The sequence below is a fragment of the Gopherus evgoodei genome, chromosome 1, assembly GCF_007399415.2.
Source record: "Gopherus evgoodei ecotype Sinaloan lineage chromosome 1, rGopEvg1_v1.p, whole genome shotgun sequence".
NCBI lineage: Eukaryota > Metazoa > Chordata > Testudines > Testudinidae > Gopherus > Gopherus evgoodei.
In genome coordinates this window covers 147,595,955-147,614,199 of record NC_044322.1, presented here as the reverse complement: position 1 = coordinate 147,614,199, position 18,245 = coordinate 147,595,955, and the positions used below count along the sequence as shown (strand labels likewise).

Genomic DNA, 18,245 nt, shown 5'->3' with positions numbered 1-18,245 from the left:
AAATGATCAAAACTGAAAATATATTACACATCAAAATACTTAGTACAGCTTACTAGTTTAATAATAGAAATATATGTACATGCATGTAATATCTTTTAAAATCCTCGCCTAAATGAAATGGCAGAAAATAAAAAGGTAAAAGTGAATTATTACCTTGTGCTGCTAATTTATCTTTTTTAAAAATGACAAACTGCAGGAAAATTTTCAACTTTAATTTTAAATGCTACTGCAGTCACATTGTTATTTTCTCATCTGTTAATATATAAGCAGCATGTTTGAAATCTCATAACTAACCTTTACTGTGTCAGTCTCATATCAATTCTTGCATAAGTTGTGTATCTACTGCTTGAATTTGCACATTCTGAAAGTCTCTGTTCAAAAGGTAGGTCTCAGACTGATCATTAAAGAGCGAATTTGGTTGTCCTTATTTTAAAAAGTCTACTAAAAGACATCAATACTTTCTGGATTTAACTTACCAGTAATTAATTTTGTTTTCCATCTGATGTGGGGACATATGATAGGACATCTTTGTTTTCCATTATTTGATATAACATATGTTCCCTGTTTCCAAGATGGATTAATTTCAGTTTACAGTAGATGGAGCTGGTTGAAAAAATGTCACCTAAATGTTTCTCTGGCTGAAATGAGCCATTTTGAAAAATAAAATAAAATAAAAATAAAAATAAAAATAAAATTTAAAAGGTTTTGCGGGAACATTGGCTTAGATGAAAACTACATTAGGAAGGTTTCTCAGGGCCAACTTGGAATTTTTGGTCAAAATGGGAGAGAGCCTGGTCTTAGCAAGTGAAAAATCAAGACTCTCTATATGGTCTTGAACCTCCATCTCCCAGACAATTGCCTTAATCACAGGGCTACTGACTGTGGCAGGTTAGAGGAAGGCAAGAGAGGGAAGTCATCTGTCCATCTGTCTCTTTCCTGTTTATTAGTGAAAAATCCTGAAAAGTCATTTTTATTCTGTGTTGGAACAAAAAACTAATTCTGGAACTGTAATAATTTTAATTAAACAGAATTGTAGTTTCCTATCTATCCCTAACAGTTGAGTCTGAAACAGTCCAATACTTCTTTCCTTTAATAAGTGGTCACCTCCATTTCTTACTAGAAATAAAGGCAGCTACTGTAACTTACAGAGGATACACAGTTTTTCTGAAGAATCCAGTTCTACAAGATCAGCTATCACAAACAGACTATATTAGAAAACTGAGCTGAATTTTGTATAGAATAACTTCCGCCATGTCGGTGGGAAATTATTTTTTTAATTATTGGAGCAAAGCAGAAATGTGACAATGAATACAAGGAGGTAAAGCCTGCACAACTAAAACGAATATTAAAATCCTAATGTACTAGCAAGACATTGACACAATTTCCAGGATAATCTCTATTTTATTCCATTGATTCCCTTAAGAAATTATGATCTCTGTAGTAAAGTAATTAACAGTAAAAGAAAACTGGTATCAGATTAAGAACTCTTGCAAGAATTTCTTTCTTGGTCCATGACTATGGGAATCTGTCTCTTCAACTTCACTAAAACTGGCTCTACCAGTGGCTTTTGCCTGGTCACTTCACTGTCCCTTTACACTCATCTCTTTTCTCCTCCAATATTACATCCATTCCCAAAACCTGCACAATAAATACTACTGAAAATATTACTTTCTTCTCTACCCTATCCCTATATTTCATTTATTCTTTGGTGATCTTTCACTTCTACCCGCTTCTCAGCTTCCTCTTCTTCAGTTTATTAAGACATTACTGCTAAAATTATCTTCTCCCGCTACAAAGAAGGTATCACTCCCTTATCAAATCTCTTCTGTGATTTCCTTTTCCACACAAAATTTTCATTCTCAAACATCTGCACATCTCAAATCCTGCTTGTATCTCAGTTCTTATTTCCTTCTATTTTTCTTTACTTCTTTCTTTCCATCCACACCATCAACATAACTGCTCTTTTTGTATCTTTGTTTAAAGTGTGCCAAACTGCAAGATCTTTGAGGAAGTCTTATAATTTATTTGTATAGTAGCCATCACTACTAGACCCTGACCCTAACTTGGGCCTTGGAATTTGACTGCAATATACCATAACAACATTAAACTTAAATAATGTAAGCACCTGATTTTGCTCTCTGAGTAGGTGCCCAATTTGCATGTACATCTCAGACTCTTATTTTTCAAAATTAGCTTCTAATATTTTGGTAGAAAGGGTGGATTTTTAGAGAAATGCCTGAAAATATTACATTCAAAAGTAGCATATCAGGAAGAGCCAGTCAATAAGGTAGGCTTCCTGGCATCAACTTTAAAGTGTAGGATGATTTTCAGGTAGAAACATTATATTGTATAGAACTGCACAGGGAATTAAAAGATTACCTTCTGAAGAGACAAACATTAATAAATCTCAGTTAATACTAACTGCTACAAAAGAGAAAGAAATAAAAATTACATAGTAACTTTGACATCTGTGTAAACTACTTTAAACAGAATTAACATAAACAAGATCAGAAAATAAAGATATGTATAAGTAATAAATGTTGAAATCATTTAGGTGAAATAAATATTTATAATTCTGTATGTATCTAGTTATCTGGGGAAAAATCTTTCAGAGTCAAGTGGAGATATTTAGAAATCAGTACTAACATTAAAAGAATGCCAGGTTTTGTGGCGTGGTAAATCTCACTTGTAAAAGTTTTTACGTTACTTCTGATGATTTAGAAATGGTGTCTGTGAGCAGTTTTTGAAAAAATGAATCCCATTTCTTTTAAACTCAACTTTCCTCCCACCCCAAAAGCAGAGGTGTCTTTGCCTTCCCCATATTTTATTCAACATTTCTGACAATGGAAATTACACACTTATACGTATGTATATACAATGTGATAGGAACCAGTGCACAGAGGGATTGCTATCCAGGAAGTCTTTACGGGGCAGTAGACTAAGACATTACAGGATTTGAACCGCACTCTAAATGATAATTTAAAAGAATGCTTCCTTGAAAGTGGTGTGGTGGTGGGTTTTTGATTTGGTTTGTTTTTTTAGTATATAATGGTTGTGTTATTTTGGCTTAAAATTACAGGGTTTTTTTTAGGTAAATGAATTGTATGTGTCAATAACATTCATATGTATATCCTTAAATTTATAACAGTATATAAAGATACATCACAAGCATAACGGAGCTCTTTGCAGTAATTGCAAGTGTATACTAGGACTGTAATTACTTAAGTTAGTTAAGTTTAAACAGCATTCACTGGTTATATCATTCATGACAGCCTCTTCCAAAAGATAATTGTAAGCCAGAGAAGAGCAATGCTGATAATCTTTAAAATGAATATGAAGATTCAAATCCAGCTACTGGATAAATCTGATGTTATATAAACTAATGATAGGTATGTCTACATTACAATAAAAGACCTACAGCATAGCCACAGCTGGCCTGGTTTAGCTGACTCAGGCTCACGGGGCTTGGGCTGCAAGGCTATAGAATTACATATAGACCTTTGGGCTTGGAGACCCCATGAGGGGTGATAGTCGAGCAGGTCTCAGAGTTCAGGCTCCAACCTGAACCTAAAGTCTACACTGTTGTTTTGAACCCTGCAGCCAGAGCCTGGTGAACCCAAGTCAGCTGACCCAGTCTCTGAGACATGGAGCTGTGCATTTTTATCTCAGTGCAGACATACCCAATGAAACTTTGCTGTGAGTGAAAGAAATAGGATTACCTTTTCATAAACTGATGGTAGTCTCAATTTGTTGTTCATATCATGACAAGGGAAAGAACGAAATAAGAGGCTAATACACATTCATTTATACCATTTTCATTTCTACTATTTGGAGTAGTTTTTAAAAGCAAAATGTTGTTGACAAAGTCAATATATTTATTTATTTAAAATACCCTTGCGTGGAGCACAAGTAGAATCAATTTCTACAATTAAACTAAGCAGCAGAGAAGCTACATTATTTCTTTTATGCAACTATATTGTAGAATTCCCATATTCTAGGCTTTATAAAACCAAAAAAGTTTCAACTGAGTTATGTGCTGCAGAGGTTAAAAGTGTAGCTAGATAGCAATGAAAATTACTTTAAATGTTGTGAAAAGTCAGAAGTACCTGCATGTTAACACGTCAGCAGAATATCAGTGACTATATTATAGAGCACAGGAAGACCCTCACCCTGAGGCCACTGCCCTTACTGATATGTCATTGCAGGATTAATGCAATTAGGATGTGTATTTCCGCAACACTATGATGTACATTGCTCAATGGCTGGAATTTGAATGCTAGACAAATTCAGACTGAAAATAAGGAGCACAATGTTAACAGTAAAGGTAGTTAACCATTTGAAACAATTTACCAAGGATTTTGGTGGATTCTCCATCACTGACTATATTTAAATCAAGATGGGCCATTTTTCTAAAAGATATGTTGTAGTTCAAACAGGAATTAATTCATGGAAATTCTATGGCCTCTAAAGTCAGATTAGATGATCACGGTGGTCCTTTCTGGCTTTATAATATATGAATAATTAATTATCTACCTTTTTACCACCCATCTACAGTCTTGAATCTTTAAATTCTTCCTATTGTGGATCTGCCCCAAAATAAAAATTGCACTCGGTGGTTATCAAAAAGCTTCAAGTTCAGGTTATGATAAGTATACAAAAGTGGGCTGAAAATTTCATGGGATAAGATCACTTCTCACTTCCTGTTTTCATCAGAAGTAGAACCTCCTTTTATCTGAATATTTCAGAACCCCCAGAATGTTAGGTTTAAATTTGATCCTGGAAATGGTTGAAGATTCTAGAATGTGGGACAAGTTTGTTAATTTGTTTGAATCTATTTGCCCACCGAACTAGAAACATATTTATCTGGGCAGTTGTTATTCCCAATCTGAACCTGAAATTCAAAATTGAATCTGGACCTTCAAAGCAACTCAAATTATTATACAATCTATAGGGAGCACATTTTATACCTAGTAGATTGTTGGGTATGCATTAACTCAGGTGAAGACAAGTCACAAATATTCTTATTGACACATTTGTAAACTGCTTAAGTGGCTTTATGATGCATTGGGTCAACCTTAAAAAGGCTGTTGCTAGCAATTGCTTCATGGAGCTATTTTGCTTAGTCTTATTTTAACCAAATCTGTCTTGTATACCTGAACAAGAATTGCAATGTCTGACACGTATGTTAAATAAGAACAGCCCTATTGGGTCAGACCAGTATCCTGTCTTCCAAGAGTGGCCAGTGCCAGGTGCCCCAGAGGGAATGAACAGAACAGGTAATCGGCAAGTGATCCATCCCTGTCACTCATTCCCAGCTTCTGTCAAACAGAGGCTAGGGACACCATTCCTGCCCAGCCTGGCTAATAGCCATGGATGGACCTAAAATCCATGAATTTATGATTTATGATTGATATTGGTGTTGGTCTTGCTTTGAGCAGGGGATTGGACTATATTACCTCTTGAGGTCTCTTCCAATTCTAATATTCTATGATCTAGTTCTTTTTTGAACCCTGTTATGTACTTGGTTTTCACAACATCCTCTGGCAAGGAGTTCCACAGATTGACTGTGTATTGTATGAAGAAATACTTCCTTTTATTTGTTTTAAACTTGCTGCCCATTAATTTCATTTGGTGACCCCTATTCTTGTGTTATGAGAAGCAGTAAACAATACTTCCTTATCTACTTTCTCTACATCAGTCATGATTTTATAGACTTCAATCATATCTCCCCTTAGACGTCTCTTTTCCAAGATGAAAAATCCCAGTCTTCGTAATCTCTCCTCATATGTAAGCCATTCCAGAGCCCTAATAATTTTTGTTGCCCTTTTCTGAACTTTTTCCAATTCCAGTATATCTTTTTTAGATAGGACGACCACATCTGCACACAGTATGCAAGAGTGTGCCATGGATTTATATAGAGGCAACATGATATTTTCTGTCCTATTATCTATCCCTTTCTTAATTATTCCCAGCATTCTGTTTGCTTTTTTGACTGCTGCTGCACATTGAGTTGATTTTTTCAGATAACTATCCACAATAACTCTCTTTCTTGTGTGGTAACAGCTAATGTAGACCCCATCACTTTATATGTATAATTAGGATTAAGCTTTCCAATGTGCAGTACTTGGCATTTATCAACATTAAATTTCATGGGTCATTTTGTTGCCCAGTCACCTGGTTTTGAGAGATTCTTTTGTAGCTCTTCACAGTCTGCCTGGGTCTTTACTACTTTTAGTAATTTTGTATCATCTGCAAATTTTGCCACTTCACTGTTTACCCCTTTTTCCAGCTTATTTATGAATATTTTGAATAGGACTGGTCTCAGAACAGACCCCTGGGGGACACCACTATTTACCTCTCTCCATTCTGAAAACTGACCATTTATACCTATCCTTTGCTTCCTATCTTTAATCAGTTACCAATCCATGAAAGCAACTTCCCTCTGATCCTGGGGCAGCTTACTTTGCATAAGAGCCTTTGGTGAGGCACCTTGTCAAAGGCTTTCTGAAAATCTAAGTATGCTATATCCACTGGATCCCCTTTGTCCACATGCTTGTTGACCCCCTCAAAAAATTATAGTAGTTTGGTGAGGCATGATTTCCCTTTACTAAAACCATGTTGACTCTTCCTCAACAAATTATGTTCATCTATATGTCTGACAATATTGTTCTTTATTATAGTTTCACCCAGTTTGCCCAGTACTGAAGTCAGGTTTACAGGCCTGTAATTACTGGGATCATCTCTGGAGCCCTTTTTAAAAATTAGCTATCCTCCAGTCATCTGGTAGTTCTGCAATTTCACATTTGAGTTTCTTCAGAATCTTGGGTGAATACCATCTGGTCTTGGTGACTTATTGCTGTTTAATTTATCAGTTTGTTCCAAAATCTCCTCTAATGATACCTCAATCTGGGACTGTTCCTCAGATCTGTCACCTAAAAAGAATGGCTCAGGTTTGGGAATCTCCCTCACATCCTCAGCTGTTAAGACCGATGCAAAGAATTCATTTAGTTTCTCTGCAATGGCCTTATCGTCCTTGAGTGCTTCTTTAGCACCTCGATCATCCAGTGGCCCCACTGGTTGTTTAGCAGGCTTCCTGCTTCTGATGTACTTAAAAAAAATTGCTATTACTTTTTGAGTCTTTCGCTAACTTCCTCAAATTCTTTTTTGGCCTTCATAATTGTATTTTTACATTTCATTTGCCAGTGTTTATGCTCCTTTCTATTTTCCTCATTAGGATTTAACTTCTATTTTTTAAAGGATGCCTTTTTACCTCTCACTGCTTCTCTTACTTTGTTGTTTAGCCATGATGGCTCTTTTTTTGGTTATCTTACTATGTTTTTTAATTTGATGTATACATTTAACTTGAGCCTCTATTACGGTGTCTTTAAAAAGTTTCCACACAGCTTGCAGAGATTTCACTTTTGGCACTGTACCCTTTAAATTCTGTTTAACTAACCGCCTCATTTTTGTGTAGTTCCATTTCTGCAATTAAATGCTACAGTCTTGAGCCACTGTGATGTTTTTCCTGCCACAGAGATATTAAATGTAATTATATTATGGTCACTATTACCAAGCAGTTCAGCCATATTCACCTCTTAGAGCAGATCCTGTGCTCCACTTAGGACTAAATCAAGAATTGCCTCTCCCCTGGTGGGTTCCAGGACCAGCTGCTCCACGAAGCAGTCATTTAAGGTGTCAAGAAACTTTATCTCTGTATCCCATCCTGAGGTGAAAAATACCCAGTCAATATGGGGATAATTGAAATCTCCCATTATTATTGAGTTTTTGGTCTTGGCTACACTCGAAACTTCAAAGTGCTGCCGCGGGAGCGCTGCCGCGGCAGCGCTTTGAAGTGTGAGTGTGGTCGCAGCACCAGCGCTGGGAGAGAGCTCTCCCAGCGCTGCGCGTACTCCACCTCCTCATGGGGATTAGCTTGCAGTGCTGGGAGCCGTGCTCCCAGCACTGCGGCACTGTTTACAATGGCGTTTTACAGCGCTGTATCTTGCAGCACTCAGGGGTGTGTTTTTTTTCACACCCCTGAGCGAGAAAGTTGCAGTGCTGTAAAGCGCCAGTGTAGCCAAGGCCTTTATTTTTTATTTTAATAGCCTCTCTAATCTCCCTGAGCATTTCACAGTCACTATCACCATCCTGGTCAGGAGGTCGGTAATATATCAGGTGGTTGGTAATATATACAAGAGGTGTTTGTTTATACAAGCCACAAAAATTGTTTTTTCTCAATGTTCACAATTGTTCAAGAAAATACTATCATTTAGCACAGCAACAAAAAAACAAATTAGATAAGCAAGCTTGCTTTAATATAATGAGGGCCATACAATAAAACAGAGATACTCTGGTAGTACACGTGGTTTAGGTTCCAAAGCTCAAATGCTCAGGGTTTATGAGATGCTATAAAAATTATAAGATATTTGCATAAGAGGATACCAAGGCCTGGCCTATACTACATAGTTAGGTTGACATAAGGCAGCTTAAGTCAACCTAACTCTGTCAGTGTCTACGTTACAATGGTGCCTTATCTAATATAAGTCACCCACGACATCAGCTTAATAACTCCACCTCAGTGAGAGGCATAGCGCTTAGGTCGATATCGTTAGGGCAACACAATGTCTGTGTTACATTACTTACATCGCCAGCTGGCTGTCAGTTGCATGTGGGGCTGGCAGCTGAAGCCCCACCATCCACCACAGTGTTGACAGCTGGAGTTGTGAGTCCAGTGCAGGGCGTAATTTCACAGCAGGGAGCCTACCAGCTGTGAAATTGACATTATTGTCAGTTTCATGGCTGCTATTTTTTCACATTTCCTTTCTGGCTTTGGCTGTCAGCCCCCGGGCTGGGGGTTCTAGCTATGAGAGGCAAGTTTAGTTTGGAAAAGAGGATAATGAGATTAAGGGGAGACATGATAGTGGTCTTCAAATACTTGAAGGTTGCCATAAAAAAAAGATGGAGAAAAAATGTTCTCTCTTGCCATAGAGGGCAGGACAAGACACAAGACATGGAGTCAAACTTCAGCTTAGCAGGTATAGATTAAATCTCAGGAAAAACTTCCTAGCTGTAAGAACTGTAGGACAATGGAACAGACTGCCTAGGGAGGTTGTGGAAGCTCCTTCACTGGAGATTTTCAAAAGGAGGCTGGATAGCCATCTGTCTTGGATGGTTTAGACACAAATCCTGCATCTTGGCAGGAGGTTAGACTAGATGACCTCTGTGGTCCCTTCTAACCTTATGGTTCTAAGATTCTATGATTACGACCAGGGCAGTATTTTTGGTATAATTTTTTTGAGCTTTCAGGATCAGCAAGCTAGTACTTGGGTCCTGTAGAGACTCTACTGCAAGGGTTTGCAACTGTAGAATATACATTGGCAGCAGTAAGCAGTTATATTAAACTTGTGAAAATCAAAGATGGATCAAGGCTTTGGCGTATCCATGATCCTACAGAAGAGTGGCAAGCCTGGCCTCTGCCCAGGGGAGGCTTTGAGGGCATACATGGCAATAAGACTGGGAAGGGATGAGCCCCTCTTTATGCACTGATGGAAGTCTCCTCACAACATATCTGTTTGTTATGGTGTTGAGACAGGGACTAATGAGGCTGAGGTTTCCAGCCCATGAATTTGGTTCCCATGCATTCAGGTTTGGGAAGATAACAGCAGTGACACAGCCAGGTATGGGAGCTGGGGCAATTGAAGCAACTGGGTGTTGGCATTTGAAAGTATATAGAATGTATGCGAGACCCCAGTGGAGAGTCAGCATTATTTTATTTTATTGTGTTCTTATTCCAGATATGGGAAGATGGGTCATGCAGAAGGTGGTGTGGATCTGTGGGCACAGTACTGTTCACTAGGTGATAAGTGGACATTCAGGTTGCCTGAGGATTCACAGCTAGGGCTCAGTGATGATGCAATCCTTATCTGGCACAGAACAAGGGGCATATTACAGGACCAGTTGATGCCACTTCTATACATTGTGGGGGCTCATCAGTAGGCACTAAATATAATGGTGATGTATCTTGGAGAAAATGATTTAGGAATCTGAAAAGGGGTAGCCTTAATGCTCAGAGTTAAGAGGAACTTGAGGCAGATCCTGGAACTTTTTCCAGGAGTAAAAGCTGTGTGGTGAAGCATCCTTCAATGCAGGATGTGGCAGAGAGCTGTGAAGCCCCCTCCCACTCCCAGTTTGATAAAACGAGGAGGTATATGAATAGGGACATGGCCAAATTCATGGGGATCATAAGGGAGGTTGGTAATTTTGCATCCTCACATAGCATAAGAGGCAACAGAATTATTCAGTGGGAATGAGGTTCACCTGTCAGACTTGGGCACAGACACATTTTTGGCTGATATTAAAGGGGGCAGTGAGAGATGTCTGGAAACCCTGTTGGGTATGTGGGGGAGACAGCCAAGCTAATTGCTGGTGCCTCCTTGTGGTGGATGTCCAGTGCAGGTACTCTGAATGAAGGGGATACAGAGATCAATTGGATGGTTTGGTAAAGCATTTAAAGAAGGTGTTTGTTAATGGTGCAGAATAGGGAGATGTTCAGGGCACCTCTGACTAGCCCGGCAGGGAGCCAAACACCCCCTCCTCTATAGCCCACCTTAATCCTCATTTGGACTGGCTGGGGACCAAGATAGAAGGTGGGGGGGGATGACGGAAGTCCCCAAGTATCTATTGAAATGATTATGGAGTTACCTGCACGGTACTCTTTAATCTGTAGGGTACTTCCAGACATCTAATAATAAAGTTGTGGCATAATTAAGCCATACTGAGTATCTCCTGTCCTCCTTCTGGTATAGCCAGACAACAAGGAAAATAATGTAAACAGGTATCATAGTAACAAGTCGTTGCAAGAAGAGGGATGCAGAGTTTGAAAAGAGAATACTGAATATTGATTGCTATCACAGAAATAATATAAGTTGTAATTCAAGCACAAACTCTTACAAGTATCTACACAGCATAATGACAATGTATAAAGTTCTTGTCTGTCTACACAAAAGGCTATTTTTTCTTAGCAGCTGTACATTAATGAGTCACCATGCAGTAATAATGAACAAAAAGTTCATGATCTAGAGAGATAGACTTGATCCTAGAACTGAAAAGGTAAGGTTTTTTAATAAAAAATCTGAGAATTCTTCAGAAATATATTCTTTCAACAATAGTGCAATCTGGCAAACAGAATAGATAACAGCGTGATGGAATATCCACTGTAAGCCTTTATTTTCTACAGCTTTCAACTGCCTCAGGGTCGCAACGCAGAATAAGGTCACAGCACATGAATGTACTTTTGTATAAGATAAAATCTGTTTACTTTTTTTAGATGTATAAGGCTGCTACAAAATAATGGGTGATATGCATCATTACTGTATAGGTCTAGCAGTCTTCTCAATGCTATTAATGTAATGGTGATCAAGGAAGATCAGGGACAGCGAGCCTTCTCCTCCACTTCCAGCCCAATCTGGTGACCTCTCCATCTTCCCCCTGAGAAGCATTAACTTGGTGAAAGGTATCTATAGCCTGCTTGTGCGAAGCAGATTAATTCACCATAGCAAAAGGTACTGCAAAATGTTAATGATGCTGTGCATGTTTCTTATGGCTGGCAGCATTTACTGAAGGGCAAAGGTGAGGGCTAGAATGGGAAGTTGGAGAGGATTGATGTTGCAAGGATAAGAGAGAGGAGTGAGAGGATGTAGATGTGTGCGCACATGTGCATGCATACACGCACACAAGCACCAATCTTTAGCTCCTGAAGTGAAGTGAAGGGAGTCAGACTGGCAAAGAACTGTCCTCGACAAAGTGGGAAGAGGCATTCCACTTGGGATAAGATTATTCGCTTCTGCTAGCACATCCTTTTGGGAGGCTGCCCAAACCACATATCTAAACATTTATATACAGTACTTCACTTATCACCACATCTATATACTCACAATTCAGTATCCCAGTTGCTCTATTCCTTTGCAAGCTGAGAAATTTCTTTTCCTCACTGTTTACATAAGGATCAGGGGTACAGAACTGGGATAGGATACCAGCAGAGGAGAGGAGAGCAGTAGCAAAGGGCAAAGCAAATAGTAAACCTAGGGCCACTCCACTCCTTCTTCCTATGTCTGGGATTGGAGAAAAGTTGTATGTAGTTTTTCAAAAGCTCATCTTCCTTACTTACCTGTTTATCTGTTCTTCCTGCTCTGATAGCCCCTATTTGCATTTCTGATGGCCCAAGGACTTGTCAACCGACAGTTTCTGTTCTCTACCTCTGTTGCTTTTAAAACAAGAGGCAACCTCCTTCTAGAGATTATGAGAAAATTCTTTCCAGAGATTCCCTCCCTTTCTCCCCAGCAATTTAACTCCTCTTCTACTCTGTGATAGGACTTTATTCACTAATGGATCATTGAGCCTTTGTCCCCCAAGATATATGGCAAGTAGAGGACCACAAATGTCAGAGCAAGAATGGATGTGGCAAGAGGGAAACTCTTAAGACTATTTGTGACACACTTTTGGGAGTCGGAGCCTACTAACACCACTGATGTGATTCAAGTACTGCCAAAGCAATATATCTGATGGACAGAGAGGACAAGCTGCATTCCAACTTACATTTTAGTTCTCATGGAGGAGTAAGTGTGCAAGGAATTTGAAATCAAAGTCAAGGTCTCTTCCTGAGTTATGAGTTCTCCTTAAATAAGAACTCATTTGCTATAGTCAGAAATGTGATTTCTCCAACATTGTCATTTTTGAGCTTTGGAACTCAAAGAGTTGGGTTATTTGCTTTAAACTTTTTAAAAAGTTTCACTTGTATCACAGTTTTTTCCCTGCTCCATACAGTACTCAAAACAGTGCAAGTAGTCGCACTATGATTGTGAGTGTATCACCATGCATCCCCTTTGCCTTAACTGAGCTGCTCAGTACTGGGTCTTAAAGTAAGCTTGGCATCATTGTGTAATTGTTTTAGAGACCCTTTGAACAAGAACAAAGAATCTTAAAACACACACACACACATTTTCCAGTGTTTTTCTTTGCAAAAATTACTTACAAGTCTACATAGGCCTCTCCAGATTCTACAGCTCATGCTGCCTCCTGGCATGATCTACAGGACAGTAGCACAGAACGTTCTAGTAGTTTCAGTGGAGATGGCAGTAACAGAGCTGTCATGGTGGTGCAGTTTTTTCTAGTTATTTCAACAGTGATAGCTTTGGAAGAGCTGCTAGAGCCCCACTCAATTTTTCTGCACTGCTTCATCTCAAAATCTCAGATATTTTTTGTAAACTTATGTTGTTAAGACCATTAGTTCATAACGTGAGAATTTAGGAGAGGAGGCATTCATTGAGTAATTCACTGTTTTGTTTTTTTATTGTTTTGACTCACATTACATTCTCTAATAAGGTCACTGAAGTACTGTATATATTAACTTTTGGGATCCAAATTTACAAACTCTTATTATTGGGTGTAGAACATATTATCATAATTAGTCCCACTGATTTTAAATGCTAATTTATACCTGACAATAAAAGATTTCAGGATTTGGGCAAAAAGGCTATATTTATCTGCCCTCTATCCACACACACACACAACTCATGTTGATATCCAGCTGAGTTTATGGGTGTTTCAAGAGTAGCATTTCATCCCAAGTAAATTATATGAAGTTCTTAACCATCATAAACAAAATCTGTTTTAAAAGGTGCATTAATACAGGCTACTAGGATACAAACTTAATAGTTTTCTAGGAGTTTTAATGTTTATCATATACAGTGGCTCATGATAAAAATAAGCATTTACCTATAATTACCACAGTATTATGTGAAAATAACTGTGCTTCTCCTCTGCAAGCAATTTTTTTTATTTGCATCATTTTAATTTATCTGTAAAAATAATTCTATATTGAAGATAGGTGGGGGGCCAGATGGTCTCTATTTTCTCTGTGGTGCTGGAAACAATACATCAGCATGATCTATCAGAAATGCAGAAGGAAGCGGAACATTCATCTCCAAGATAAGAAATAGAACTATGCTTGATTTTGTGATAATGGGGTTTAATAATACATGGTGCTGAGCTTTGGAAGGTACCCAGCATCCTAAGTTCCCAATGCAGGACTGAGCCAGTGACAGTTATAGAATGATGCATATACTGTAAACTTTTAATGAGTTTGCTTTGATTGCATTTAAACCCATTTTTAATTCACTTTAAGAAAATACTCTAGTGAATTAGTTATTGGCAAAAAACATTTTGCAAAAATCTGTCTCTACAAAGGTAATATTGGAGAAAATGTGTAGAAAATAAATTCTGAATTTGTAAACAATCACGCTAGAAACCTCATTCTCATAGTTTTGCACATCCAAAACAGGGGACTGTATCATGTCTTATATGTCCAATAAAAACTAACCAATATACCTCAAATTTTGAATATAAATCTACAAACTAAAATTATAAATTATACAGCAAATAATTTTGAATATTGAATACTTTCAAGAAAAACCCAAGTTATTCATGAAATATTCACAATCAGGAGGGGAAAGACCAAAATCACTGAAAACATTATGTGCTGTGGATGGTAGCATAAAGATTCAGTATTAGGAGCAATAATTCTACGGTGTTTCACTGTATTCAAGCATATATATTTTTTAAAAAGTACCTTATAACACATGCATAAAGACCGCTGTCTTGCACCACAGTTGGCCGAAACCAAATAGAATCCTCTTCTTTACTCATTCTAGTTCCATCAAAAGCTATAGGTTCCTCAAAATCTCCAGGTCCAGAGCTTTTGTACCACATCAAACTAAGGCCAGCACTTTGTGCTAGAGAGTAATTTGCTCTGATATAGCCATAAAATAATGCACATTTTATACGAACAGGTTCTCCCACTAGAACTTGATACTTCTTGTAATCCACCGACCAGTCAGTGCATCCATCAGCTAAAAGAAAAGAAAAAGAGAAATAAATGTATGTTTGTGTATATATATGTATAAACAGAGGCTTCAGCCAACTAAATATAGTAGCAGCCTAATAGTAGAGCTGCAGTTTAAAGTTACACAGCTGGGGTAAAAACACTCTATCTTACACCATTACCATTGAAACATCTAGCTGCACTGTTAATTTTTAAGTACTATGCAAAACTTGTCTTTTTTTTTCTTTTTTGCTACTAACACCATTTTTCTACTGTGTAGAAAAGAGTTATTAGATGAATTTATGGTAAATCTTGATAATTCCTATGATATATATGCAATTATTGTTTTTCTCTACTTTGTAACTTTAAAGTTAATTATTATAAAATATTGGAATTAAACTAGTGTAACATGGTGGCCATCTGCCACAGAAGGTGTCATAATCAGTGAATTGCATTAATCAAATCCCTTCAAGGTAACAATATAAATGAAAGAAGGAAATTATTCAGTCTCAGATGATGTTAGGACAAGGAGCAGTGGCCTGAAGCTAAGAAAGGAAAAGTTTAAGTTAGATCTTAGGGGAAAAAAAGTTCTTAACGGTATTGGTGATTGTGCAGCAGGACAGAGTATTAGGAAAAAATGACTCAAGGCATACTCACTTGATAAATGAAGGAACAGGTTAGATAATATGTTACTAGGAAATCCTGAGCTTCCCGTACTACAAAATGCTGAGGATGAGATAGTATGACCTGTGTTTGGTATTTTACTGTTCCTGCTACCAGTTATTCTGTACTTCAGTTTTCATAAAATGCTAAGCACAGACTAAACTCTCAGTCAAGGTTAATACTATCCAATCATAACTGCAACATAGATGAACAAAGTAAGTCTTCAGTACAGGATCTATCAATTAGACTTGCTCAAAAAAGAGGGAGGGTTAGGTTCGTTTTTATTTTCATGGGAAATGTTGATTTTCTACCAAAAAAACTCTGAAACTTTAAAAAATGGTATGCCAATAAAAAATCAAAAACTTTCAAGGTGAGCAAATACTTGCAAATAACTGTTTACACAAAAACCCAATTTTTTTCACAAAAAAATCTTTTGTCAGAAAATGTACAACTAGCCTTACTATCTATTGCTATGTATTTGTACAATGCTAGATTTAAAAAAAAAAATTGGGAGAAAAGCCTTTTTTTTTTAAAAATCATTTTTAAGAGTCCACAGATAAGTAATATAATATAAATATTTGTTATAAATGTAAAGGAGTATATATTACATATAGTCAAATGTTATGATGACATGAATATATAAAGTATGACATAGTAGTATAACTGCTGCCCAACATTGTCAATACAGTACAGGACAATATTAGAATCAGGTTGTATAAGGAATGGTCATCCATATAGTGAAACATTCCATGTTGTTCATGGATTAATTAGCTTCCTTATTTAATTTTGGAGGAGGCCAGAGGGTGTTCCATTTTCAGATAACCGAAAGTGAACATTCCTTCCCCTGCCAAAAAAAAATCACCCTGCCAGAGGCCTAGATCAGGCAAGATTCAGTATTGCAGAAGAGATGAGTTTGCAATACGATACATAATCTTGGAAATCTGCAGGGGTTGGAATGGGAGGTCTATACAATTTAGAGGGGGCATATGCCCAGTTTCCCAGCATTCACATCTACTGATTTTAGAATGAATTTCCATTTCTGATAGCTCCAGCATTTACCTTTCTGAGCACCATAAATCTGTCGGCTTGGAAACCCAGAAATAATCAGTAAATTAAAGTGAATCCTTAAGCAGTGTTAACTCCATTATATAAGGTATTAGGTAACCGCTTCTTCATGTTAGTTCATTATCAGATTGTAATTTTGACCTTTACTATTTAATTTAGTTTGTATGCTTTTGGTTTATAATGCCACCCTATTAGCCTTGGTTTCTCTCTCAGGACCTTCAATTTTAGTAACACCAGATCCATTGACATGATGAATCCATGGAAACATACTATGAAAGAATACCTACTCCACTACATATTTTTGTTTGTGTTCAATGGAGGATCAGCTATGCAGAGCACTTAACCTTGATTTATTTCAGTTTAGAATTCCCCATGGAAAAAATACCAGGACAATACATGTATTTGTGTCACTTGCAATCTAGTTTAGTGAGCTTAGTCAAATGTTTTGGAAGGTAAAATACACTCGTGCAAAAAGAAGAGTTAACTATTACATGAATGAATGCTTTTAAAATTCAGGAGATGGAGTATTAAAGGAGTATTAAAATAAATTGGCTGTACAAATATTCTACTTGCAATGAAGGTCAGTGAAACTATTACTGCATATATAAAAATGATATTTCTAAGACAACAAACAAACCTGAAAAGCTTAAATGCAGACTGTTTTTCTGTATTTTGCTCTATTGCTGTTTGCTGTAAAGCACAAATATTATTTAAGTATTTATTACTTACACTGTAATATAATTACAGATTTATATTTGGTAGTTTTATTGTAATTTTGGAAATAACAGATGGTACTGAATGCACCATGACCAGAGCACGTTACACCAATTTTCTGAAGAGTGTACTAACTTCCTGTTAGTTTCTGGATTTGATTCAGCTTCTTGGTGTTGATCTCAAGTTTTACATGACTTGAGCTCTGGCTACTTGAGAAACTAGCTCTTTATATATGTTACAACAACTGGGATTAGCTAGGATGCTTCTTCTGATTGTGCCTAGATTTAAACATCTGGCAGTTGGAGTCAAAGCTCCCAGCTTTGAGACTTATTTTCCCCACCTGTCTGAAATAGCCCGTCTATTGAAATTCAGGGTACAATGTAAGACCCAACCATTCCCTCGGGCTTTGAGAGTATAGCCAAATTCCACTTTGCCAGTTGAAGTGGGCAAAATTTGAAAATAAATCCTTAGAATTTCAGTGGAAATTTACAGTTGAAAATCCAGAACCAATCACACACTTTTATATGTTTTGGAACTTGGTTAGATCAGAAAAGAGACTGGGGAATACCTTCCAGTTTGGATGTACTCAAAATCAATTCACAGCTCTTCTCAAAATGTCTGCACTATCTAAATCTAATTCCAATCTTAGTCCTAGCCCTGACTGAGTCTCAAGTAAAAACTCAGATGAGAATGACTGTGGTCCTGAAGAAAGGGCATGGAGCTGATAGGAATCTTAGGTTCTGCTCCTCTCTCTGCCACAAACTTGGACAAGTCTTTTAATCTACTTGTTCCTCAGTTCCAATATGTAAAATGGGATAATGATTGTTACCCTTGTTTGTAAAAAGAGCTTTGAGATCTCTTGATCTATACATGCTAAGATTCATTGCCGAGTTTATCAATAAACCCAATTAGAAATCAGATCACC

At 37.3% G+C, this 18,245-nt stretch overlaps 1 protein-coding gene across 2 annotated transcripts in view; it reads right to left on the bottom strand.

The window, feature by feature from the left end:
- Window positions 1-18,245, bottom strand: part of IL1RAPL1 (interleukin 1 receptor accessory protein like 1) — a 1,148,381-nt gene that overhangs the window by 518,840 nt on the left and 611,296 nt on the right. For both annotated transcript variants that reach the window (XM_030575237.1, XM_030575247.1), the window contains exon 3: window positions 14,627-14,906. In XM_030575237.1, the coding sequence (XP_030431097.1) occupies window positions 14,627-14,906 (280 nt within the window). The remainder of the gene's footprint in view (window positions 1-14,626; window positions 14,907-18,245) is intronic.